The following is a 27,381-nucleotide window of genomic DNA, read 5'->3' on the forward strand; positions in this document are numbered from 1 at the left end:
TAAAATGGCCGCCATCAGAGTTTTTACAGATTACTCAGAAATACGTGAATGTGCCAAGGCAACACTTCAGGCATGTTTTTAATGAGGGAGTGACATAATAACATGATGTAAAAGCTTGAAAAAGTCCATTTTGCATAACACCCCCCCTTTAACGGAATTATCTGCTCAAAGTTCGGGCAGATTTCTTATTTAAAGTGACTTTATTCCTTGTCCTGGCGGGTTTGATTCTTGGTGCACAAACCCCAATTAGGCCGCGCTCTGCCGGGGTGAGGCCGCTCCGCAGATGTGTTGTCACCTGCCGGCCGCCGACTTCGGGACGTAATGAGTGCACAGAAGGTGAGGCCGCGTCAGAAAGAAGTCTCATCTCGCTTCTTTTCGCTTCCCAGAATAGATCAAACCGCGGTAAATCTGGCTCAGCATCAGTCGGCCCCACAGCTGAGGACCCGTCTCCGACTTCGGGGAGATTCACTCGCGTTGACACTTTATCGTCCGACTTTAGGATCAATATCAAGTTGCAATTTTTCCTGAGTTACAGTCAGATTTGTAAAGTATGTTTTGAGCTTTTAGTTATAACATTGGATGAAAATGTTCCTCTGTAAGGACAGTGAGGAGGACTCTTATTCACAAAGAGATATCCAGGTCTGTTCAGGATCTGCTCCTGATTGGACCCAACATTCTGAGTCATGTATATTTGTATATATTAAAGGGACTATAAGGAGTTTAAAAATTTTAAAATTATGTATTTTCCTCCCCCTACATCAGGGGTAGGCAAGTTTGCTTGGTGGAGGACTGATTTTCTTCATTGTAAAAAGACCAAGGCCAATTTTAGCCCAATGTAAAGCACCATTTTCTACAAATGCCAGCGTTGTATGTGCACGATTAGGGCGACCATTAAAAGATAGTCTGGTATCGGGAAAAAAGTTTAGGTTCTACTGGTGTCTAAATGTAGTTACCGGGGGGAAAAATACTGTTTTGATGTTGTTGGTCAAGGGACAGCATTAAAGGAAGTGACGTGGTTATTTTCCCCAATTTTTTATTACAATATTTTCTATATTTCCCCGATCTATTCCCCATTTATGTTTGTCCCATTTCTTCACACAATTTTTCCTTATTTTGAGCCACATTTTCCCCCAAATTATTCCCCATTTTCACACATTTCTTGCCATTGGATGAACCCGATATTGTAAATTGCAAATCTTCCGAACATTATTGTTTCTAATTGACAGATATTATTGTATAGGTATCGAAAAAAAGTATCTTTCAGGTTCTGTTTGAAGATTTCATGAAGAATTGACTGTATTTCACACATTTTTAGAGCATTCACAGGCATTTGATCTCTCATTTGTGTCGCGTCATGTTCAAAATCATAGAAAACCTCCTGATGGCCACAGGTTCTTAGCAGAAGGGCAGGATTTGGCCTGACGTTGCCTACCCCTGCATGTTCCAGCCATGTCCTAATGTGTAGAATGAGCCCAGTGCACTGTCACTCAAACAGGTGTCTGAAGCGCCGTAATGCACGAGCTTAATATAGAAGCTGCAGCTACGCATAAGACCTGAGGCGGCAGTAGTGAGCATAAAATGACTAACTTGCATCTAGCCCCTTTAAATCAGATTAATTAATTACAATTCAGATGCCTTCATACAGAAATAAGTTGGTAATATCACTTGTAGCCTACTTTTATTCATGGCAAGTAAAGTACCAACTAAGAAAACTTAGTTAACCCCTTAACTTCCACTTGAACCGAGCACATTTTCTCCAGTTTGGCTTTACCCCAATCCAAAAGCTTCTGGAAAAAAGCTGTGAAAATAGCAGCAAAACTGAGACGAAAACAATGATGGAAATGTGACAAAAAAGAGAGAAAACATTGACAAAAAAGTGACGAAAAATGGATGAAAAAGTGGCAAAAATGTCACAAGAAATTGACAAAAAATGGACAAAAAGATACAAAAATGTGATAAAAATGTGACAAAAAAATGACAAAAAATGACAAAAAAATTGACAAAAAAATTACACAAAAAAAGACAAAAATGTGAGGAAAAAACGACAAAAAAAAGACAAAAATGTGAGGAAAAAACGACAAAAAAATGACAAAAAAGTTTAAAAAAAAATTAGTTGAATACCCACAAAAAATTATGGAAAAAAAATCTGATGACGTGAGATCCTCTCAGTTCAGGCGGGAGTTAAGAGGTTAAAGCAGTACTAATTAACTCATGCCCCTAGAGGCCATAAACGCCACTGCAGGTGTTGCAGCAAGTTGCAGTTTCTAACTCATTAATTGTCCGTGAGAGTAAACACTACGCTGACAGAAAAGACAAAGTGAGAGAGGGATATTTTTCATCCAATTACACAATGGAGATCATTTTTTCCCTCAATCTTGGCTGTAAATACTGTTTAAAGTGGCGCTAGCCCGCAGTTAGCTTTGCCCGTTAGCCTGTTAGCTTCTTCTCCGTGATTCCATTAGTGTGTATTGGTGTCTCCGACCCAGTGCAGGGAAGTTGCAATTGTGGTTTTCTGGCCAGAGACACCAGGGGGAGATGAAAGACCCTCCAATCATCCCATAAACACTTGTATCACCCCCACAGGGACGACGGAAAGGATTTATTAAGGTAAACAAATGACTTAGTACTGCTTAAAACTAAAGCATTTGAAAGCCGGCGTTCACGAATAACGTAGCATTAAATGTGCTGCACAGACGTTATTTGATAAACCGTGATCCCGTGTGTTCCCGAGGCGCACGCTTTACTCATAAAGCTAAGCAGGCGGTTATTAGTTTTCGATTGGTGTGTTATCGTTCATATCCTCCTCAGTCTGCCTTTTGTCACGTATATGCTGAATGATAGGCGGAGATATTAATATATATACACATACTAATTAGTCCTCACACGCTTCACCACCCTCAGAGCACACGTGAAGGATTTAACCTAATTAAGAATGTCTCGTAAATCTGGCACAGTTTCCTGACACTGCAAACATTCTTCCTCCATACTCGAACTCCAAATGTATCTTTCCTGGATTTTATTACATCATAAAGCAGGGGGGGGGCAAGTTCTCTCGGTGGAGGCCGGTTTTCTTCATCGTCAAAAGACCAGGGGCCGGACCAGTGGTTTCGCTCGGGATCATTTCTCTCCTTCATTTTGAAGGACAGGGTTGAAAAAAAATCCGTCATGAGCAATTTTCATCCTTCACCGCCCATCCCTCACTTTCTCTGCCGCTGAAACACTGATTCATGCCTTCATTACATCTAGAATCGACTACTGCAACAGCGCCCTCTACGGCTCGCCATCCAAAACCCTCAACAAACTCCAGTACATCCAAAACTCCGCCGCCCGCCTCCTCACGCACACTCGCTCCCGTGAACACATCACCCCTGTCCTTCAGAACTTCCACTGGCTCCCCGTCCCTCAACGCATCCAGTTCAAGGTCCTCCTCATCACTTTCAAAGCCCTCCATAATTTGGCCCCTCTATACCTCACCGACCTGCTCCACCATCATACTCCATCTCGCTCCCTCCGCTCCTCCAACGCCAACCTCCTGTCCCTCCCCTGCAAGACCAAGCGCCGAACCTGGGGAGACAGAGCCTTCTCCATCGCCGCCCCCACACCCTGGAACTCACTGCCCCCACCGCTCTGTGCCTGTTCTGCCCTCTGCCCTCTATTTTAATGTGCTCATTTTATGTGTGATTTTATTCTTGTTTTCTGTAAAGCGTCTTTGAGTGTCTTGAAAAGCGCTATACAAATAAAATGTATTATTATTATTATTATTAATCTCTCATAAGCGTTTTTTTTTTTTAAATAAATGTCTATATATATAGGCTGCATGTTATTTCTGTTAGTAAAAATGTGAGATTGCAGGATAAATGGAGCTAAACTAAACCTGATCTGAACAGTCATGGTACATTTTGCAACAGAAATATGTATAAACTTGTGTGTAAAAGTCTCAGAGGAGACGACTTTCAGAGCGTCACCTGCTCATCAATGTCAAGGCTCAGATTACGCTCATACAAATGGAAAGTGGAGCATTTTATTTGCATTTGTCAATTTTAACGGAATGTGAGAAACGGTGGGTGAACGGGACATGTTTACCAGTTCCATCATGCTCCGGAGGGACAGTCTGCTGTGAAAACGTGAGATATCATGACACAAATTAAGGTTTGGGCCAGGGAAATGGTTAACCTCTTAACTCCCGCCTGAACCGAGAGGATCTTTTTCCTCACGTCATCACTTTTTTTTTCCGACATTTTTTGTTGGGTGTTCAACTCATTTTTGTCATTTTTTTGTCAAATTTTTGTCACATTTTTATCACATTTTTGTCAAATTTTTGTCACATTTTTATCACATTTTTGTCATTTTTTCGTCAATTTTGAATCCACGTTTTGTCACATTTTTGCCTTTTTTTTTGTCATTTTTTATCAATTTTTGTCCTTTTTTTGTCACATTTTTGACATTTTTTCATCAATTTTTCGTCACTTTTTTGTCAAATTTTTGTCACATTTTTGTCACATTTTTATCACATTTTTGTCACATTTTTGTCACATTTTTATCACATTTTTGTCATTTTTTCGTCAATTTTGAATCCACGTTTTGTCACATTTTTGCCTTTTTTTTGGTCATTTTTTATCAATTTTTGTCCTTTTTTTGTCACATTTTTGACATTTTTTCATCAATTTTTCGTCACTTTTTTGTCAAATTTTTGTCACATTTTTATCACATTTTTGTCATTTTTTCGTCAATTTTGAATCCATGTTTTGTCACATTTTTGTCATTTTTTTGGTCATTTTTTATCACATTTTTGTCATTTTTTCGTCAATTTTGAATCCTTGTTTTGTCACATTTTTGTCATTTTTTTGTCATTTTTTATCAATTTTTGTCCTTTTTTTGTCACATTTTTGACATTTTTTCATCAATTTTTTTGCCACTTTTTCATCAATTTTTCGTCATTTTTGTCATTTTTTTGGTCATTTTTTATCAATTTTTGTCCTTTTTTTGTCACATTTTTGACATTTTTTCATCAATTTTTTTGCCACTTTTTCATCAATTTTTCGTCACTTTTTTGTCACTTTTCCGTCATTGTTTTCGTCTCAGTTTTGCTGCTATTTTCACAGCTTTTTTCCAGAAGCTTTTGGATTGGGGTAAAGCCAAACTGGAGAAACTGCGCTCGGTTCAGGTGGGAGTTAAAGGGTTAACTTTAAGGATTAGGATTAGGATTATTTGTATTTTTAGACAAACCAACTCATAGATCTATACAAAATCACAGCAGACCGTCCCTCCGGAGCAGACGATCTAGCACTAACCGAGAGAGAGGGGGGGGGGGACATAGACGAGCTTGTCCTGAGACTTACGTGAGAAGAGCGGCTCCATATGGGAAGGATATTATTAGCCTTTAACCGCGTTTGCATCGTGGTTTTATTCCCCGTGTTGTTGTTAGCGCCCGGGTCAGGAAAGTTAGCTAGCGAGGCAGTGATACAACCTGTGTAACCTCTGGGCCGGACCCTCCCATTGAAGCAACTGAAGTAAAGCGTCACTTTCTTCATATGCCAGTGTTGTACATCAAATACACAGTAAACAATTCCATCTTAAATTAGATAAGTTACTTAAAGTCACTTGAATAAAGGTTTTAGTCGGTTTGAACTAATCTAAGATCAGATAAAAACGCTAATGGAACAAATAGAGATCCCACTGGAAATCAAACAAATTAACTTTTACTGTGAAAATTATTTATTTTTCACTTGAAATTATACAAAAAAAAATCTGAATTAAGAAAAAACTTGTGCTCGTTCCATTCCAAGACCTACCTATAGGTGAGTATTCTTTTAGGATTATGGCCTAAAAGGGTGAGCTCTGCTATTTGATCTCTGATTTGGGTCATAATATTTCTCTAAATCATCTCGAGGGCCAGAGTTTGATGATGGAGGGCCGGAGGGACGTTGCCCACCCCTGCTGTAGAATGAGCTCAGACCTGTTCACCACAACTGCCTCTAAAATCCTGCACTGTCACTCAGAAAGGTGTTACTCCGGGTCTGAAGTGTCGTCATGCACGAGCTTAACATCGAAGCTGCAGTTACACGTATGACCTGAGATGGCAGTAGTGAGTATAAAATGGCTAACTTGCATCTAGCCCCTTTAAACAGGTATTTGATCTTTTATTTGCATAATAATATTTCTCCAAATCTTGGGGGCCAGAAGTTCTGTCCTGGAGGGCCGGATTCCCCCCCCCGGGCCTGACGTTGCCTACGCCAGTCATAAAGGGAACACAAAGCTGTTCATTTGAAAGGGGACACTGGCATATGAGGCTTAAATGTGGGAGAATGCAACCCGTGCGTAAATGTACATGTTTTGTTGATCTAAAAAGTGGCTCCTTCTCCTGATCCTTAAAGGGATGTTTCAGGATTTTTGACACAGGGCCTCATTTCCTAGTTATCCAGAGTGTTGCTGATACCTGGAGATATGTTTTTTTTGTAATTCATGCAGTTCTTATGTTTGAAGAGTTTCGTGGCGCTAGGCTAGTGCAAAGCTAGCACATTTCTATGGTATCAGTTAGCCTGCATTAAAAACAGGTGGTTCACAGAAGGACGGCCTCATGGTTCTAACTGGGCCTGTTGGTCTCTCATAATCAATCAATCAATCAAAATGTATTTGTATAGCGCCCAACAACAACCAGAAGGTGCCCAGAGCGCTTTCCGGGATTAAAACAAGAATCACAATAGACAACAATAAATACAAATACACATAAAAACAGCAGTCGAGTCGGTGACTCTGTATCGAAAGCTTTTCTGAAAAGATGTGTCTTCAACTGTGATGTAAAAACACTCAGCTCAGCGATGTTTCGAAGCTGTACCGGAAGTGCGTTCCACAGCTGATGACCGGCCTCCAAACTTTTTGTATTTGAACTTGGGAGTGACGAGGGAGGTGTGTTCAGAGGAGGAAGAGTTCTGGCTGGTTCGTAGACCGTTACTAATTTGGAGACGAGCTGCTCATAAGGGGCTTCTGAACCGCTCTTTGTCTGACCCGTCACCTAGAACCCCTGAAGCCCCAGCAGCTTAGCTCCGAGGATCATTCAGGTGCTCAAACCCCTCCACCACGTTAAGGTGGCGTTTCCAGGAGGGGTAAAAACAAGGATTCACATCAACTTCTGTTCTTCTGCGCAGCTTAACTGATGAAATACTTGCTGCCCTTGACAAAGAGTGTCTTGCTGGCGTTACAGAAAGTGTTTGACTCAATAAATTACACTCTGTTGTTGACAAACACCCCTCCTGGAGCCGCCACCTTAACGTGGTGGAGGGGTTTGAGCACCTGAATGATCCTGGAGCTCTGTTGTCGGGGGCTTCGTGGTCCCTGTAGAGTCTCCTAGGGCAAACAGGTCCTATAGGTGACGGGTCAGACAGAGAGCGGTTCAGAAGCTCCTTATGAGAGACCAACAGGCCCGGTTAATCGTGAGGCCGTCACTCCGTACAGTGTTAATTTTGACAACATATTTTGATTTAGTTTTAGTCTTAGTCTTTTGACTAAAATGTATTTTAATTTTAGTCGAGATTTAGTCAAAAAAATTGTTTCGATTTTAGTCTAGTTTTAGTCGACTAAAATTGCATGTCAATTTAGTCGACTAAATTTAAGACTAATTGAGTCGACTTTGCATTGATAATATTGATTATAATCATATTTAATGTTGTTCCTCTGCTTCATGGAGCTGCTCCACATGAACAAAGCTCAGAGCTGATCCTTTAGCAGAGAATTTACATGATCTGAGGCTCTTTCAGACGCTCAATAGAAGTTTGGATGATTTTAGTCTCTCCTTTTCATTTTTATTTAGTCTTATTTTAGTCGACTGTAATATCTGGACATTTTAGTCACAGTTTTAGTCTCATGAGAAACTTTTAATTTAGTTTTAGTCCAATTTTAGTCGTCAAAAATATCACTTTGACTAGAATCAAGACTAAATATTTTAGTCGACGAAATTAACACTGCCACCGTAAGGGATGGATGTTGGAAAAATTACAAAGCTTAGCATAAATGGTTGGAAAGTTATTTAAATAATAGATATCAATAAGTCAATCAAAGTTCTCACTGTGCATAATGTTTGCAGAATTCCCCAAGGCTCAGCTTTGGGCCGATACTTTTCATATACGAGGTCTCCAAAGATCTTGATTTTTGGTTTGTTATTTGCTGATGATACAAGTGTGTTTAGCAAAGGGAGGGATTTCAATGAATTAATGACAAGTATCAAAAGAATTATTATTAATTATTTCCAAACCCTTTTTGTCCCTCAGCACGACGGGCGTCACGCTGCCAAAGCCCTACTACATGGCGGACGAGGACGACGAGCGGCCCTTCATCTGCTCCCTGCCCATGGAGAACGGCATCATGTCGTGCCAGGACGTCCCGGCGCGGAGGGAGGGCGGCCGCACCTGCTGCCTGGACAAGGACGACGCCATCTACAGGCAGTCTCTGGGCCTGTCCGCGGAGCCTCTGGTCAACGGCAGCGTGACGGTGGCCGGGCTGTGCGTCAACTGGAACCAGTACTACACCCGCTGTGGCACCGGGCACCGCAACCCGCACAAGGGCGCCATCAACTTCGACAACATCGCCTACGCCTGGATCGTCATATTCCAGGTACGAGTATATCTGAACTTTATGGAGGAACTGGGATTCTTGGTGTAGTTTTATCGCTCTGTACTTTTCTCGTCTGTTTGAGCCTTTTTAAAGGGATGTTTCAGGATTTTCGACATAGGGCCTCATGTCCCAGTTATCCAGAGTGTTGCTGATTTCTGGAGATATTTTTTTTTGTAATTCAAGCAGTTCTTTTAATTGAAGAGTTTCGTGGCGCTAGGCTAGTGCAAGGCTAGTGCATTTCTATGGTATCAGCTAGCCTGCCTTAAAAACAGTGTGACCCGCTCCACAGAGCACCTGAGGCAAATCACTTATAACACCAGACTAACCATATACATGTCTGTGTCCATAGAGTCCTGTTTGGAATATAACTGACCTGCATCACATGAATGATCGCATTTTGAGGGACTATTTTCTAGCAGATCACTCCGCCGCTGCATAGCTTATACAACCACGAAGCTGATGCTGCTCAAATATAAGTGATTTTAAATGCAAAATGGTTAAAGAGGGGGTATTGTGACAAAAGTGTGACAACGCAACCAAAATGTGATAAAAATGTGACAATAATATGTATATACATGTATAAAGATATATGTACTTTTCACATCGTCTGTATTTAAAGCAGTACTAAGCAACGTGTTTACCTTAAAGAGGGGGTATTCTGCTTTTTTCAGTCCCATAGCACCAGTCTATATCACACTACAATGATGACAAACCTTCTGTTGGTCTGTAAATGCAGTAAATCAGAATAACTGCCTTGTATAAAATGTCTCTCTCAAAATGGCTGTAGTGAATGTCTTGAAATAGGCCTCTGTCTCTTTAAGAACCTCTGAGCCTTTAGACACGCCCCCTCCACACGCTGTCTGTGGCATCAGTGGGGAGGGGGTTCTGCTGAGGAGCAGTGGTTGGTCACTCGGCTCGGAGGCGTCTCCAGGAGGTGGGGGCGTTCCTAGGAGGACTCAGGCAAACCTGTCCCTAAAATGGCCGCCATCAGAGTTTTTACAGATTACTCAAAAATACGTGAATGTGCCAAGGCAACACTTCAGCCATGTTTTTAATGAGGGAGTGACAGAATAACATGATGTAAAGCTTGAAAAAGCTTTTGCATAATACCCCCCCTTTAAATAAACAAGAAACCACAGTCCTTCAAAAGGAATAAATCAACCCCAAATTAATCTTATATATAAATATAATTAATCGATTATCGCAGTATCTGTGTATATCATGAGATAATCGTTATTGTAAGGCATGTATCGCGTATCGTGTGGAATCGTCTGGTACCCAGAGGTTCCCACCCCCCCACCAACTATCACCACTGTCTCTTCTCCATCCGCCATGTTTGTTTATGTTCTGAAGTCACGTTTGATCCCGTGAGATTTCCCGTCTGCACCGCACACACTGTTCGATCTAACCAGTGATTTTTTTATCGCCGTGTGGGGGGTCTCTCAGGTTTGGAAAATCTGCTGACAGTTTTGAAATCTTCCTGTGTGAACCAGGCTTAATTTATCCCGCGGGTGTTGCATATTTCCAAGAATACATTTCCATCACAAAGACAAATGACCATAACATTGTTCTTCATTTTGTATATTTGTGTGGTTTGTGTCTGCAGGTGATCACTCTGGAGGGCTGGGTGGAGATCATGTACTACGTGATGGACGCTCACTCCTTCTACAACTTCATCTACTTCATCCTCCTCATCATCGTAAGTTACACATGTAGAAGCTATTACAATAATGCCCGTCTCGACTGCGCATGTGTGGGTCAATCAGGCTCCTAATACCAGCCCAAACAAACCGCTCGCCGTTGAACTGTGTGAGCGAGTTCAGGTGGAGCCTGAACTCTGAGGTGAGAAGAGCCATAAGTGTGAACTGTCAGGCTCACAGGCACTGGTTTAAAGACTGTAAGTCTCAAGTGACATTTCTTACAAATATTTATGTCGTCAATATCTTGAAAGTGAGGGAAAAGTCAGGACGGCGGCTCCGCAGGCAGGAGCGGACCATAGTGGACCATATGGGGCCATAGTGGATCATAGTGGACCTGGGATCAGCCTGACACAAACACAGTCTGTCTGGGCCGCCACTTTTTAAATCATTTAAATATGTCTTGACATCACGGGGGAAAGTTTTTAAACATAGTGGGCACATTTCCGTCTGTAAAATTAGCGATGGATTAGCCATGTTGTACCATCAGATCACTCGTAAAATAATATACAAAGAAAGTACATTTGGCAGAGCCTATATGTGTACGTGGATCTTACAATTAAAACAAAGATTTTATTTACTGTCCAACTCGTAATTAACAAAACAAAACAAAACAAGGATTCTATGTTTTTCTCATCCAGTTTAAATATTCTGAATATCGGCGACCTGAGGCCACAGTTTCAGACCCTGGACTTTGTCCAACAGTCGCAAGGTCTGGGTCACAAATGTTTATCTCACATAGTTTTTCTAACTATGTGAACAAGGACTGGTCGTCACTTTTGAAGCATCTCTACATATGAACAACCGTTCAGTTCTTTCAGTTTCTGTCTGTCTCCGTTTGCAGCCCTGGTGTAAAAATAGACTTTATGCTAATATTGTAACAAGCTCCTAACCCGGCTAACACCAGACTGCTGTGAGCGCTCGAATCATTTCCAACTGCACAGCAGCCTGGCCATGGCTGAAATGTTCGCATGGATTTGGGAACCAATCACAGAACGAGGACGGACGGCGAGATGATGACGAGCTGTTCGATATACGGAAGCTTGTAGTTTATTTACGGATTTAATTTTTTTTTTTATTTACGGATCAAACATGAAGCAGCAGATGCGATGCTATTTTTCAATCAAGCTTTAGGCCGTGTTCTGAATAGTTTAGCTCGAAAGTTTACAGCGGGTACGTCATTGGATACGATGATACGATGATACGATTGGCTGTGGCCTCGTGCAGACGCATGACAGACATTCATAGCACTCAATAAACGGCTATGGACGATCGTAAACCACACCTCTCCTACGAGAAAAGGAATTGGTGTCCCCAGACTAAATATCACTTGTGATTTTAGTCTGGAGTCAGCCAGGCTAACAAGCTCCACGGCGACGACAAAAACGCTTTAAATCATCAACTTTCCAGCGGATAAAACCATCGAAATAAAAAGTTAAACGTTCCAAATCAGAGCTTTCTTCGTTGTTTTACGCTAGCCATCGATATTGTTTGGTAGTCAAAATAAATTCCAATGCCCGGCTCCTCGTTGTTTAATCCTTACTTACTGCACAGTCCTCCACTCCTCGGCCCCCCCTCCAGCCACAGATTTTGCGCCGCACTGTTAGAGTTATGGACAAAACGCCAATTTCTTCCCCTGACATTATAACAAAGAGGTGAAGCCGTGTCTCGCTTCCATTCGTTGCCCCCGACACAGAGAGGTTGGAATCCTAAAGGGCGGGGTCTGATGACTCTGCTGCACATGTATGAAAGTGCTGGGTTTATGGCGTTCTTCTGTGTCGGGTGATCTGTGTGACGAGCCTCCTCTGCCTCGCGCCCTCTCTCTCCCTCTCTCTGCAGTCGTGGGTTCAGAGACGAGCTGCAGATTAAAGCAGGACCGTCTCTGCTGGTGTTTTCAGCCGCGTTACCTCCGCACTCGGCCAAATCCTCTTCAGACCAGCTCCTCTCACGCCCTCCTTCGGTTTCACGCTCTGTAGCTGTGTGCGCTGTTCGGATGTGACGGGAGAGGAGTGAATGTATATGGCGGGTGCATTATGCTTTATTATAGGTGAGTGGGAGACTTTCAATGCACTTTCCTGTTCCGCTTCAGCCGGAAATGTGATTATGCAGGAAAGTATGAGGTGGTTTCAGAGATGCCCTTTTGTCTAACTGCATTTATCTTAAAAAACTTTGGGGTAGTTTCTATATTTTAAGTTTTAATACTAAACTAAAAGAAGGGCAGATCAACTCAACCCATACAACTTTTAAATAATCAACAATGAGTTACATTAAAAGCAGAGTGCAGGTCGTATGATGCTAAAAAGGAACTATTTTTAGCCTGGACTTGAACATTGAGGGCCAGATCTTGTGACTGGTGCAGTCCGTGAGCAGCTCTAAACGCAACGTGGTGCACGCGCGATCTTACATGTGGAGCAGGTTTTGCGCTAAAGGAGAGGGCGTTTTTTAAGAAAAAGAGGCGACTGAGGCTGGTTCACTACAAGCAGCACAATTGAAAACAAAAGCGAAATTGCCTTGAAAAGTCTGTTTGTTTTTCATAAATAAACCACACGTGCCTCAAGTGCCACAACACCAGGTCTGATCTGAGTTTTAAGGAGACATTTCTATCGTGTGTCAGTCTTTACCTCCTGATGATGCTCCTTGTGCAGCCACAGCTCAGTCCAAAAGAAAGAAGTGCATTTCACAGGGCACAGAGCAACTTTCAGCCGCTCCAAGAATCCTGCAGCTGTAGCACAAATGTTCCAAAAAGCTACAGTTTTCTTGCCACTACTGCATAACTCTAACTCCTCCACAGCCGATATGACAGTTTCTGATCAATTAAATCCTTTACATTTCGTAACTTTGCAAATTCGAACGGTGTCCAGCGCGAGGCTGCCTCTCTGTCCCGCCTGCTCAGCTTGGATCTGCAGCAGCGGAGGGACACTTCTTTAATCCTTATTAAACATTGCGCTGCATCAGCATGTTACGCGTGTACAAGAGAACCCAACCCCCCACCCCACCGCCTTCCGCAGGTCTGGGGAAAGCATGGGGAGGGGGCGGCACCACAACATCACAATGTGAGTCTGCCCCCCCCTCCTGTCCTGCCCACTTTTTGCGCCAGGTATGACATTGAAGATTGTAAGGAGCGCCACCGTCTGCGCAGTCGTCTGCTCTACAGCCTGAGCTATGAACCACAAGATCTGGCCCTGTCTCTTCACCTTCTACAGTTCCTGATTGTGGCGGTGTAAGACTGAAGCACATGCCTCACTGTGTTTAGTCCTGACTCTGAGAACCAGCAGATCTCAGAGATCTCAGAGCTGAGATTGTTCATATGGTTCTAAAGCAAGGCTCAACCTTTTTCCCCACTAATTTTATTCAACAAACATGTCTGAGAGCTATACTTTAAAGACGCTTGAGTAAAATCTAACATTGAAAAATCGTCTTGGGCACTAGTTCTCCTGGGTTACTGGTTTGTCCTGTGATCTTCCTCAGGAGCGTCAGCTGGTGGTGAAGTGACATTTCGTCGGCAGCTTCTATGGATTTGCATTTGTCAGTTCTGTCTTAGCCTGGCCTTAGCCGACCGTAAACTCTGGTTAATTATAATTTCCCAACATGTACGTCTGGGTCTGATCTCAGTGGCCGCGTTACATCGGTTGGATTTCAACCATTCAGCGAGCGGGGGAGGCGGGGCTTGTAGGAGGCGCATTAGCTGGTTGTAGTTTGGCAATGGCGGCTGATACGAAAGTAAAGGAAGCTCTTCAGTCATAATTTTTCCAGTGTTTTTTTCATGTTTATCTCTTTTTTATCGCATTTTCGTCACTTTTTGATTCATTTTTTGATGCTCTTTTGTGGCTTTTATGTCACTTTTTGACGCTGTTTTGGCATTTTTCGAGAGGCTTTTAGAACCGGGTAGTGGAAAATATGCTTGGTTTAGGTGGGGGTTAAGAGATTAATAGTTTTCACTAAGAAGACAGTGTGAAGTTTCTCCAAAGACTTGAGCTTTATCCTTACATACTGAACTATATTGACTCAAATGTTTGCAAAGCAGAAAGAAAAATGCTTCTAAATGTGAGTCAAGCGCATGTAGAAATGTGGAAAGTGTTTGGCGATCCACTGAGAAAGGGCTGGAGTGACACGAAGCTGAGCATTGGACGAATATGATCCTATTTCCTGGATGGAGTCAGGACTTCAGCTGTCGGGTTCTGGAAAACAAGCGCAGCGACTGGTCTTTGTAAGTCTGGGTTACATACTGTTCCTTTGGGTTTGGCATTGACACATTAGAGGACAGTCTTCTTTGGATATGACAGGTTTTTTTTGTGTTTTCTTTGAGAGTTACTTTGATGGGAGAAGCCTTGTAGTGAGTTCTGATCATAGCTTGACACCAGAGAAGTCACAATGTTGAAAGACAAGTGTTTGTTCTTGCGCTTGAGGATGAATATTAACATCACAAAAAGTGTCAGGGAAAACAGGTACATTTTTCTTTCCTCTCATCCTCCTCCGGCACTTGGTCCTCTCCCCGTTCCTCTGCCTCTGGTTCAGAATCCATCCGTCACGTCTCTGTCTCGTTATTCCCGGTCACGTTCAGACACACGTTTATGACCCACAGAGGAGCAGGCGCCTGACCCCAACAACACCATCACCGACACCAGCGGAGTCACACACTCGTTACCTGCAGGCTGCACAAACATCTGCTGAAGCTCATCTGGAGAGTCGCTTGAATCGGCCCTTCGTGGCGCAGACTTGCCTAACCCTGCTGTAGAAGATGAAGGGAGAATGTTCAAGTCCAGGCGGAAAACAGTGCATGCCGAAAGTGGCATTGGCAAAAAAGTGACGAAAAATTGATGAAAAAGTGGCAAAAATGTCACAAAAAATGTCACAAGAAATTTATGAAAAAATGACAAAAATGTGACAAAAATGTGACAAAAATTTGATTAAAAAATTGACCAAAAAAATGAAAAATTTGATTAAAAATTGACAAAAAAACGACAAAAAAATGACAAAAATGTGACCAAAAAATGACAAAAATTTGATTTAAAAAAATGACAAAAAAATGACAAAAATGTGACAAAAAATTGACAAAAATGTGATAAAAAATTGACCAAAAAATGACAAAAATGTGACAAAAAATGGACAAAAATGTGATAAAAAATTGACCAAAAAATGACAAAATTTGATAAAAAATTGACAAAAAAATGACAAAAATGTGACAAAATGTGACAAAAAAGACAAAAAAATGACAAAAATGTGACAAAATGTGACAAAAAAGACAAAAAAATGACAAAAATGTGATAAAAAATTGACAAAAATGTGACAAAAAATAACAAAAAAATGATAAAGAAAAATTGACCAAAAATGACAAAAATGTGATAAAAAAATGACAAAAAATTGACAAAAAAAATTGATAAAAAATTGACAAAAAATGACAAAAATGTGACAAAAAATGACAAAAAAATGACCAAAATGTGATTAAAAAATGACAAAAATTGACCAAAATGTGACAAAATTTGACAAAAAAAGACAAAAAAAGACAATAAAATTGACAAAAATGTGACAAAAAAATTACAAAAATGTGACAAAATGTTGTTTACGTAGCTGTTATTTACGTAGCTGTTGTTTACGTAGCTGTTGTTTACGTAGCTGTTGTTTACGTAGCTACCAAGGTTTGACCCTTTTCCGACAGCATAAAGAAACAAGAGCTGAACGGTAGTTGTCTATTCACTCCTAATGTAAGGGTTCTTGTGAAATGCTAGTTCGTGATTGTCCAAATTCTGGTCAATTTGACAATGTTAAAGGGATGTTTTGACATAGGGCCTCATTTCCTAGTTATCCAGAGTGTTGTTGATTTCTGAAGATGTACAGTGGGGCAAAAAAGTGCAAGTTCTCCCACTTAAAATAATGACAGAGGTCTGTAATTTTCATCATAGGTTCACTTCAACTGTGAGAGACAGAATGTGAAAAAAAATCCAGGAATTCACATTGTAGGATTTTTAAAGAATTTATTTGTAAATTATGGTGGAAAATAAGTATTCGGTCACTTCAAACAAGGAAGATCTCTGGCTCTCACAGACCTGTAAATTCTTCTTTAAGAAGCTCTTCTGTCCTCCACTCGTCACCTGTATTAATGGCACCTGTTTGAACTGGTTATCTGTATAAAAGACACCTGTCCACAGCCTCAACCAGTCAGACTCCAATCTCCACTATGGCCAAGACCAAAGAGCTGTCGAAGGACACCAGGAAAAGAATTGTAGACCTGCACCAGACTGGGAAGAGTGAATCTACAATAGGCAGCTTGGTGTGACAAAATCAACTGTGGGAGCAATTATCAGAAAATGGAAGACATACAAGACCACTGATAATCTCCCTCGATCTGGGGCTCAACGCAAGATTTCACCCCGTGGGGTCACAATGATCATGAGAACGGTGAGCAACAATCCCAGAACCACACGGGGGGACCTGGTGAATGACCTGGTGAATGACCTGCAGAGAGCTGGGACCAAAGTGACAAAGGTTACCATCAGTAACACACTACAACGACAGGGAATCCCAGACGTGTCCCCCTGCTTAAGCCAGTGCATGTCCAGGCCTGTCTGAAGTTTACCGAGAGTACATGGATGATACAGCAGAGCATTGGGAGAATGTCATGTGGTCAGATGAAACCAAAGTAGAACTGTTTGGCATAAACTCAACTCGTGGTGTTTGGAGGAAGAAGAATACTGAGCTGCATCCCGAGAACACCATACCTACTGTGAAGCATGGGGGTGGAAACATCACGCTTTGGGGCTGTTTCTCTGCTAAGGGGACAGGACGACTGATCCGTGTTAAGGAAAGAATGAATGGGGCCATGTATCATCAGTGAGAGCTTTGAAGATGAAACGTGGCTGGGTCTTCCAGCATGACAATGATCCCAAACACACCGCCCGGGCAACGAAGGAGTGGCTCCGTAAGAAGCATTTGAAAGTCCTGGAGTGGCCCAGCCAGTCTCCAGACCTCAACCCCATAGAAAATCTGTGGAGGGAGTTGAAAGTCCGTGTTGCTCGGCGACAGCCCCAAAACATCACTGCTCTGGAGAAGATCTGCAGGAGGAATGGGCCAAAACACCAGCTACTGTGTGTGCAAACCTGGTACAGACCTATAGTAAACGTTTGACCTCTGTTATTGCCAACAAAGGTTATATTACAAAGTATTGAGTTGAATTTTTGTTATTGACCAAATACTTATTTTCCACCATAATTTACAAATAAATTCTTTAAAAATCCTACAATGTGAATTCTTGGATTTTTTTTTTTCTCTGTCTCTCACAGTTGAAGTGAACCTATGATGAAAACTACAGACCTCTGTCATTATTTTAAGTGGGAGAACTTGCACAATTGGTGGCTGACTAAAAACTTTTTTGCCCCACTGTAGATCGATCGGTAAACCTAGAGCTTTGCCCCCAGACTCAGCTCCCTCTTCCCCACAACAGTCCGATACAGAGTCCTTGCCTTCACTTGAGGCAAGGACCTGGAGAGGGGAAGCCATGGCCTCAGATCTGGAGTAAAGTCGTAGTAAAATGAAGTCAAGCAGCATCACTATTCATCATAAACCTGTGGGTACGTGAGCAACACTCTGCCGCTTTAACCGTTCTCCCTTTTGTAAAATACAGAGCTGTCAAACATGTGTAGGAGAGCTGTGTGATGTTTCTCGCCGAGCTGCACGTCCTTGATCGCACCATATGGCTTCATTTACATTCTCTCCATACTGTATCGCACACGCCCCTCTCTCTTCTGCTCTATGTAAACCGCCGTCTATATCTCCGTGAGAAAAGTCTTGCTTCGCTCTGGACGAGATTTACATTGACACGTCTGAGCGCCCCCCCCGTTTAGGTTTAAGTACATTTACAGCACATACAGAGGGAGATACGCGGCTTATGTTGTAACACTGGCCCTTTTTACGCTTCGAAGGCCCCGGAGCTCCAGCGACTTCACTTTGTTCTTAAAATACTGTATGTTGCAGCTAAATCAGGCTTATTCCAAAACAGATTTTCAAACAAAAGACGCTGTTTCATGTCCTAGAGTCTGGACTATCTGCACATCGGAGTCACAAGCTGTTGGACAAATCATTTCAGTTTGGTTTGGAGACTGTAGTTTGGTTATAGGAGGTTGTATCTTATCTAAGACCAGACCAGATCTACTCAAACTTCATCTCTTTTGTAATTTCCACCGTTTTCCCACTCTGAGATATGTTCGTACCTGAGCTTAGACGAGTTGATTCATACCTGTCTGGTCTTTGTGCGTGCCCTCAGTCAGGCAAATATTGTTAGCATTTAGCCTCTCCCAGCAGAGGTATCGCTCCAAACGGGGGTGAAGTTAGAAGCTACCAAGCTCTTCCACGTTTCCCCTATTTAAGTCCAGTACAGAATCTTTAGAGAAGCACAATTTTCCCTCTTTTTAGTCATTTTCTGGTGGAATATGAACTTATATATTACACATAAAGTGGAAATTGAGCCCATATGGATATTTCATCACAGCAGATTATTCAGTGGAAGTGAAAAAACGGCAGTTGTAGCTAGCGCTAGCTAGCAGTTAGCATTAGCATGACGCTATCATGCAGCATCATGTTAGCATTCTCCGTTATTTATGTCTTTATGGGCTGTTGAACCACTTTGCTCCTCTCCACGTCTTTGTTTCTTTATTTAGTAGAAACTATATTCAAAATTCAGCGTTTGTCAAAGTAGTTTTTGAATAATTAGAGAAAGTTTAGATTTTTATCACATGGAGAGGAGCAAAGTGGTTCAGCTGCCCATGAATATATAAAAAAAATGAGAATTCTAACATGATGCTACATGTTAGCAGCGTGCTAATGGTAATGCTAGCTAGCTCTTGCTACGACTGCCGTTTTTTTTTTTCTACTGAACAATCTGCTGTGAATAAACATCCATATGGACCCGATTAAGACTTGACTTTATTTTTATGGGATAAATAAGTTTATATTTTACCAGAAAATGGCTAAAAAGAGTGAAAAGCTGTGTTTCCCAAAAGATTCTGTTTGCCACCTTGGGGAGGCCACGCCCCCTTCTGCTTTATCAAATGACCGTTCTGTTAAGCGCAAGGGAAGCAAAGTGTGTTAGAGTTGGACTCCCCTGGTTTTTCCCAAGGGCAGATGTGGCTATAAAACATCCAAAATGGAGAAACTGAAAAAAAAAGTCCCTTCTGAAGCGCTTTGGGAAACTTGTGCCATGTAAAAAGCACTATAAACCCTTCCCTCGTTACACTCTCCTCTCGGCATCACTCAGAGCTCATCTGCAGTCATGTGATCGCGGCGGTAAGAGTCACGTGACCAGAGGAGTCCTCCTGAAAGCCTGATCCAAGCCTCGGGCCTCCCGCTCTCCGTCCAGGGATGTATTCTGCCTCCGCTTCTACAATTTAAAAGCAGCTATTTCATCACCGCGTTTTTCAATTTGCGCTGACATCCCCCACCTCAGCTCTCCCCCCTCCACCTCCACCATCGCTTCTGCCTCCGATCAGTCAAACATTTGGTCCGAACACCACTTCAGCGCGTCCGCCCCGGATTACGGCGGTAATGAGAATCCTGATTGGGCGCGACAGCCGCAGAAGTCGTGTCGTCAGAGAGAAAGAAAACCAATCTGTGGCCAGAGAGTGGATCAAAACTCCAGACTTTCAGAGAATATGTTTCACCGACAGCAGGTTTACCCGACCGATTTCAACCGTGACGTGCTTTGACTGTAAGCTCTTCAAACTCCAGGCGTTTCGCTCGGGACGGGGCGGCTGAAGGTTTAAAACACGGCTCTTCAATTACTTTTGTCACTGGGCCAGATTTTTCGGAGGTCATTGGCCACTGGGCCGGTCAGTCGGTGAGCCGACCACTGCCTCCAAACGTATTCATATTTTTGGGATAAATAAATGATAATTTCATCATCATCAATGCTTGAATAAAATAGAATTGGACCTAAACTCAATAGTTGTATTATGTTCCAGCATTTTAGGCTTTAGAAACATTGCAATACATATTAATACAGAATAATAAAGAGCCTAATAATAAACTACTCAGAACTAAACCAGGATTAATCCAGGGCAAAACATGATATATCAGAGCAAAGGCCTGATACAGAATAAGAGAGTTACATGTGAGACCAGCTCATCTCAAACAACATGAGTAACTCCTGCTCAGCCACTGCTCCTCAGCTGAAGGGACATACGCTGACCAAACCCCTGAGCCGCTGTTCTGTCCAGACCTCCAGCTTTATGATCAAAGTGAAAGAAGCTCATCCACATATTCAGCCTCTCTCTTTTCACTTCACAAAGAGCATCTCTGCGCTTGTACTTTTCCCACAAAGACGTATCGAATGAAGTCGGGGGAGAAAGGTCAGATTCATGATTCAGACGTTATTTAGTGAAGTTAGAGCCCAGAGAGCAGGTTTAGCGCTGAGCGGTTAAACACGCGCTGCAGGTGCAGGACACTTATCCAAAACTCACATCGTCCACTTTACAAACATCCACAACTGAACTGGTGTTTCTGACCTGACAGTCGCTGGTCAAGCCCTTTGTAATGATGAAGATGACAGGGAAACATGTGGTCATCTGCCGCGGGGGGGGGAGAGCTACTATAATAATCCGAACAAAAGTCCAAAAACACGCTGCACACTGTCCTTGTACTTCGATGTAGAAAACCTGTCAGTCCGTCCAACGATCAGCTCCTGTTTACTCAGTTTACACCGTTTTAAAGAGCCATGTTTTCATTTGAGCCGCGCTGTAGGAGAGACGTTAGCGAGGCTGCAGGCACTCAAAGCAGCGCGATTGTGGCGTGAACGCACCGCGGAGCGACGCAAACGTGGCCCGGATAGTGCCAAAAAATAGATATACTTATGGAAAATGAGGCGCGGGACAGATTTAATTGGTTGGCGGTCCGGAGCTGGCCCGCGGGCCGCCTATTGAGTAGGCCTGGTTTAAATACTTTGAGAAAGACACTACAAAGACAATGAAATCATAATAAAGCGAGCGACACGTGACTTTCAGGAGGCGCGGCTCTTCCTGTCCCGTTATTTCCCTTGGAGTTACTGGTGTCCTGTTCAAATAAAAAGCTCAAGATTACAGTGAGTTACTGGCGGACAGTCACAGCCTCAGGTTAAGGGGAGACATTCAGGAAAAAGTAAATGTTTTTCAATGTTCAGGTTTTGGGCGTCTTCATAAACTTTCACCTGGAAACAAAAATGTTTAATTATTGCACTGACCCAATGTTTCTCCATACATTTATATGGAAGATTGTAATTTCAGGAGCCATTATCTCAAAACGCTCCTAGAATTCAAATTGTCCAGTCTTGGGCTGCGTCTGAAAGCATCAAATTATTTGGCCACACCGCCTTTGCTCTGCCCAATCCCGTCAGACCTTGGAAGCTCAGCAGGGAAGGGCCTGGTCGGTACTTGGATGGGAGACCGTTTAGTAACACCAGGAAGCCTGGCGAATGTAGTGAGTGAGTGGTTGGTGGTGGTCGGAGGGGCCGATGGCACAGACTGGTTGCCTCGCTTCCGTCAGTCTACCCCAGGGCAGCTGTGGCTACAATAGTAGCTTACCACCACTGAGTATGGAGTGAACGAATAGTGCAATGTAAAGCGTCTTTGAGTGTCCAGAAAAGCGCTATATAAAACCAATGCATTATTATATCCTCTAAGCTCTAACACTAGCAACTAATCCTGAACCTTTCATGGGGTCGACTGTTAGATCTCTGTGTAGTTAGTGAACGAGAGCTCCAGAGCTATTGGCCCAATTCGACCGTCCTTACCCGGGGGAAGGGGAAGTGAAGAAGATCTTTTTTTATATAGAAGAAGATCTTTATTTATATAGCGCCTTCCACAAACATAGTCTCTAAGCGCTTTACATGAGACAGTTGTACATTCACTCCAATACTCGGTGGTGGTAAGCTATGTTTGTAGCTTGGGCGGCATGGTAGCGCAGCGGTTAGCGCTCTCGCTTCACAGCTAGAAGGTCGGGGTTCGATTCCCACCTGGACGGGCCTTTCTGTGTGGAGTTTGCATGTTCTCCCCGTGTCTGCGTAGGTTTCCTCCGGGCACTCCGGTTTCCCCTACCACTAAAAACATGCACAATAGGCCAGGGTGAATGATGTGTGAATGAATGTATGGTGGTGTCAGAGGGTCCGTTGGCGCAGACATGTGCAGTCGTGACAGCGCTTCTGTCAGTCTCCCCCAGGGGAAACTGAAGCTACAAACGTAGTTTACACCACCGAGTACGGAGTGAATGTACAACTGTCTCATGTAAAGCGCTTTGTGACTCTATGTCTGTGAAAGGCGCTATATAAATAAATAAAGATCTTCTTCTTCTTCAGTTTCCTCTGGGGGAGACTGACAGAAGCGCTGTCACGACTGCACATGTCTGCGCCAACGGTCCCTCTGACCACCACCATTCACTCACACACATCATTCATCCTGGCCTATTGCACATATTTTTAGAGGTAGGGGAAACCGGAGCACCTGGTGTACGCAGACACGGGGAGAACATGCAAACTCCACACAGAAAGGCCCCGTCCAGGTGGGAATCGAACCCTGGACCCTTCTAGCTGTGAGGCGAGAGCGCGGCACGGTGTCCCCAAGTGACATCACCAACAGCTGCTGTTCTTCTTCTATAAGGTTATTGGCAGACTGCAGGCAAACAGAAGCGCATGCTGCCACCTACTGTATTGCCAGGCCCACCTTAAAGCAGTACTAAGTAACTCTTGCCCCTAGAGGCCATGAGCGCAACTGCGGGTGTCGTAGCAAGTTACGATTTTTTCCTGGAGAGTAAATGCTACGCTGACAGGAAAGGCGAAGGGAGAGAGGGATATTGTACATCTAATTACACAATAGAAATATTTTTTTTCACTCAAACTTGGCTGTAAATACTGTTTAATGTGACGCTAGCCCGCAGTTAGCTTTGCCCGTTAGCCTGTTAGCTTCTTCTTCGTGATTCTATAGATACAGGCGGCATCTCGTCATAGAAGGGGGCGTGGGGGAAAATAGAATCTTTATTTTTCACTCTTTTTAGCCATTTTCTGGTGGAATATCAACTTATTTATCTCATACAAATAAAGTCCATTGTCAATCGGGCCCATTTGGGTATTTTCTCACAGCAGATTGTTCAGTAGAAGTGAAAAAACGGCAGTTGTAGATGCTAACATGTAGCATTATGTTAGTATTCTTAGCCCATTGGATAAGGCGGCTCTGTGTATTGCATATGCAACAACATAGTGTCCATTGTTTTTTTCTATGTGGCAAAGCGAAGCCTGCTTTGACGGCCATGTTTCTTTGCTCAATCAAAGCGTGGACTTCTGAAGCTGTTTGCTGACTGCGGAGGAGCAGCTGTAAAAACCAGCCTTTCATTAAGTGCGGAGCCGCATTAACCGAGTCTGAGGCAGTATCTTTTTAATGCTTTTGTTACAGCGCAGCCCAAGCCTTCGCTCTCACTGACAGACAGAGGCGAGGAGCTCACGCTGGTTTTCTCATGTGAAATGTACAGTTCAGCGCGGGATCTCACAGACACAGACAGCAGACGAGGAGATTTAATTATGTTTTTAATAATGCATAAGACGAGAGGGAGAGATGGGAGCGAGGGGGGGGTGACAATGGATTTAAAAGCAGGCGAGTTCTTATCTTTGAAGGTTAGAAATCTGGTGGTTACGTAACTTTTATAGGTTGCTTTCATAACGTTTTCAAGCTAAAATGCCTAAATGATTGAATAATGGCCGTATTTCCCCATCATGCAAAGCTTTCTTTCATCGAGGGCCACAGATCTGAAGTGGAGGAAAAGTCAGGTGGGGAATATGTCAGCAGAGAAAGTCTAATTTGGCAGCTTCACCTCATACTATATGGATCAGTTCTGTATTTCAAATGTCAAACAGTCAAACAAGAGTAAAGTGGAGTAAAACAATTGGCAAACGTAGGGCTGCTCGATTATTGAAAAAATAATAATCACGATTATTTTTGTCATAATTGAAATCACGATTATTCAAACGATTATTTGTTGCCTTTAAAAAAATCCATCAAAAAAGTGACAAAAATCCATCAAAAAAAAAGACAAAAATCCATCAAAAAAAGACAAAAATCCATCAAAAAAAAAGACAAAAATCCATCAAAAAAGTGACAAAAATCCATCAAAAAAGTGACAAAAATCCATTAAAAAAAAGACAAAAATCCAGCAAAAAAATGACAAAAATCCATCAAAAAAAAGACAAAAATCCATCAAAAAAGTGACAAAAATCCATCAAAAAAAAAGACAAAAATCCATCAAAAAAGAGACAAAAATCCAGCAAAAAAGTGGCAAAAATCAAAAAATAAATTTTTTTAAAAATAAAATAAAATTGAAAAAAAAAAATTGAAAAAAAAAAAATTGAAATAAAAAAATAAAATCGATTTTTTGCGATTATGCTAATTTTGTAATCGTTTACTGTTGTAATCGAAATCGTAATCGAATTTCGATTAATTGCACAGCCCTAGGCAAACGTGTGCCCTTAATCTGCAAATAAAGAGGACGTGCCGTGGCGTGCTGCGTTCCTTTTAGGGTGTTCGTACAAATGATGGCCGGGCTTTGATTGACAGGCCGTTAGCATGAGAGCTAAAGTCACAGGCACGACCGAACTACACGAGTCTACAGTGAAGATCCCGCCCTTATGCCCATGTTAGGAACAGTGGAGGGGGAGTCTGTAAATCTGCTTTGATTTCCCTTTCGAACGTGGTCATTATGGTGAACGGGGAGGAGTGAGCAGAAGTTATACACGCCTTTCAGCCATGTGACCTTTGTTGTTGTGGCGGCCATTTTGAATACCGAAGTAGAATTATGCAGTAGCCAACTACAAAGTAACAATATCTCTACTAAGACTGAAAGACTGATTGACTGTGGCATTTTTATGTACTCGTAATCATTGCTCAAGAAGAAAACAGTAAAAACACAAACCCCAGAACCGCACGTTTATGTGAAGAAACCAGTAAGTCAATGTTTAAAGGGGGGGTATTCTGCAAAATGGACTTTTTCAAGCTTTCCATCATGTTATTCTGTCATTCCCTCATTAAAAACATGGCTGAAGTGTTGCCTTGGCACATTCACGTATTTGTGAGTAATCTGTAAAAACTCTGATGGCGGCCATTTTAGGGATAGGTTTGCCTGAGTCCTCCTAGGAACGCCCCCACCTCCTGGAGACGCCTCCGAGCTTTGGTCACCAGCCGAGTAACCAACCACTGCTCCTCAGCAGAACCCCCTCCCCACTGATGCCACAGACAGCGTGTGGAGGGGGCGTGTCTAAAGGCTCAGAGGTTCTTAAAGAGACAGAGGCCTATTTCAAGACATTCACTACAGCCATTTTGAGAGAGACATTTTATACAAGGCAGTTATTCTAATTTACTGCATTTACAGACCAGCAGAAGGTTTGTCATCATTGTAGTGTGATATAGACTGGTGCTATGTGGCTGAAAAAAGCATAATACCCCCTCTTTAAGCTGCTCACGATGCTAGCATGCTACCGGTTAGCATTTAGCTTCAACAGCTCGGCTCTGACCTCTGAACGGCACTCCAAACATCTAGCCTTGGATACAACATGTGACAGAGGTCAGAGCTGTTACTGTTACACATTTGTTTATCGTGTTGAAGCCATTGATTGCTGACAGTTGCTAACCGGTAGCATACTAGCGTCTTGAGCAGCTTAGCACTGACTCAGAGATATGACAAACTGTAAAAATCACAGAGAAAGGTTTTCTGTTCTCTCTTTAGTCTTCAGAGTGAGGCAGATATTTAGTAAATCCTGCTGGAGCTCGACAGACAGAGATTTCCTGGTTTTATCCCATAAACGTGCGTCTCCGGGGCCGTGTTTTTACTGTTTTCTTCTTGAGCAATGATTACGAGTGCATAAAACACACTGAGTATGATTGTGGTCTCTCCGGGCTCTGAGAAAGGGCCGCTTAATGTGATGCTGATTGTGTCTCGTTCAGACATTTTACAAGAGGAAGAAAGTTGATCTGGTTTAGTTCAGCCTGCGCTTCTGTTTGGCCGAAACATCTGCCCATGCGCTGGCGTATTCGCTGTTTTCTTTTGAGAAGGCTGTTTAGTTTTTTATCAAGGATCAGGATCAGGTGCTTTATTAGTCATAAAAATGCAGCAACATTGCACTGACGCCATCAATTTTCCGTAAATGACTGTGTGGGGGTTTGTGGAGCTGCCGTTTGCCTGATTTACCGCTCCCTCGAGTTCGTACTGTCTGTGTCCAGTCCTCGTGCTGTATGAATGAATGTATTATGCTAAAGCGGCGAGAGCCTCCATTTCCCCGCGCCGGAGGAGGCTCTCACACAAACCGCATGGCGCTTCGAGTGTGTTCCGCGGCGTTTCATCTGCAGATAACTGTCAGGATGAGAGGCGTGAGGCTGCGAGGCGCGCTGCCGGGAGGTTATTAGGGAGGACTTCCTGCTCCGACCATTTCCACAGGTCACAGCTGCACCAGACGGACGGCTGCGATCAAAGGAAGGGGGGACACACTCCTGCGCCGACCCTTGATTTCGTTTGTTCCTGGAATATAAACGTTTGATTTGAGAAACAGACCTTATTTAGCCGTAAGAAGCTAAAAGCGGAAGTGAGGTTCATGCCACACCTTTAAAGAGGGGGTATTCTGCTTATTTCAGTCCCATAGCACCAGTCTATATCACACAACAATGATGACAAACCTTCTGTTGGTCTGTAAATGCAGTAAATTAGAATAACTGCCTTGTATAAAATGTCTCTCTCAAAATGGCTGTAGTGAATGTCTTGAAATAGGCGTCTGTCTCTTTAAGAACCTCTGAGCCTTTAGACACGCCCCCTCCACACGCTGTCTGTGGCATCAGTGGGGAGGGGGTTCTGCTGAGGAGCAGTGGTTGGTCACTCGGCTCGGAGGCGTCTCCAGGAGGTGGGGGCGTTCCTAGGAGGACTCAGGCAAACCTATCCCTAAAATGGCCGCCATCAGAGTTTTTACAGATTACTCAAAAATACGTGAATGTGCCAAGGCAACACTTCAGGCATGTTTTTAATGAGGGAATGACATAATAACATGATGGAAAGCTTGAAAAAGTCGATTTAGCATAATACCCCCCCTTTA

General features: G+C 42.8%; 1 protein-coding gene across 1 annotated transcript in view; it reads left to right on the forward strand.

Annotated features, from left to right (window-relative positions):
• The window catches only part of LOC306961110 (voltage-dependent T-type calcium channel subunit alpha-1I-like), a gene marked incomplete at its 3' end in the record, with an annotated part of 413,594 nt that overhangs the window by 112,916 nt on the left and 273,297 nt on the right, over nt 1-27,381 (forward strand). Inside the window, exons 5-6 of the mRNA XM_079553726.1 lie at nt 8,265-8,607; nt 10,214-10,306. Of these exons, the coding sequence (XP_079409852.1) occupies nt 8,265-8,607; nt 10,214-10,306 (436 nt within the window). The remainder of the gene's footprint in view (nt 1-8,264; nt 8,608-10,213; nt 10,307-27,381) is intronic.

This window comes from Gobius niger, assembly GCF_951799975.1.
Source record: "Gobius niger genome assembly, chromosome: 3".
Taxonomy (NCBI): Eukaryota; Metazoa; Chordata; class Actinopteri; order Gobiiformes; family Gobiidae; genus Gobius; species Gobius niger.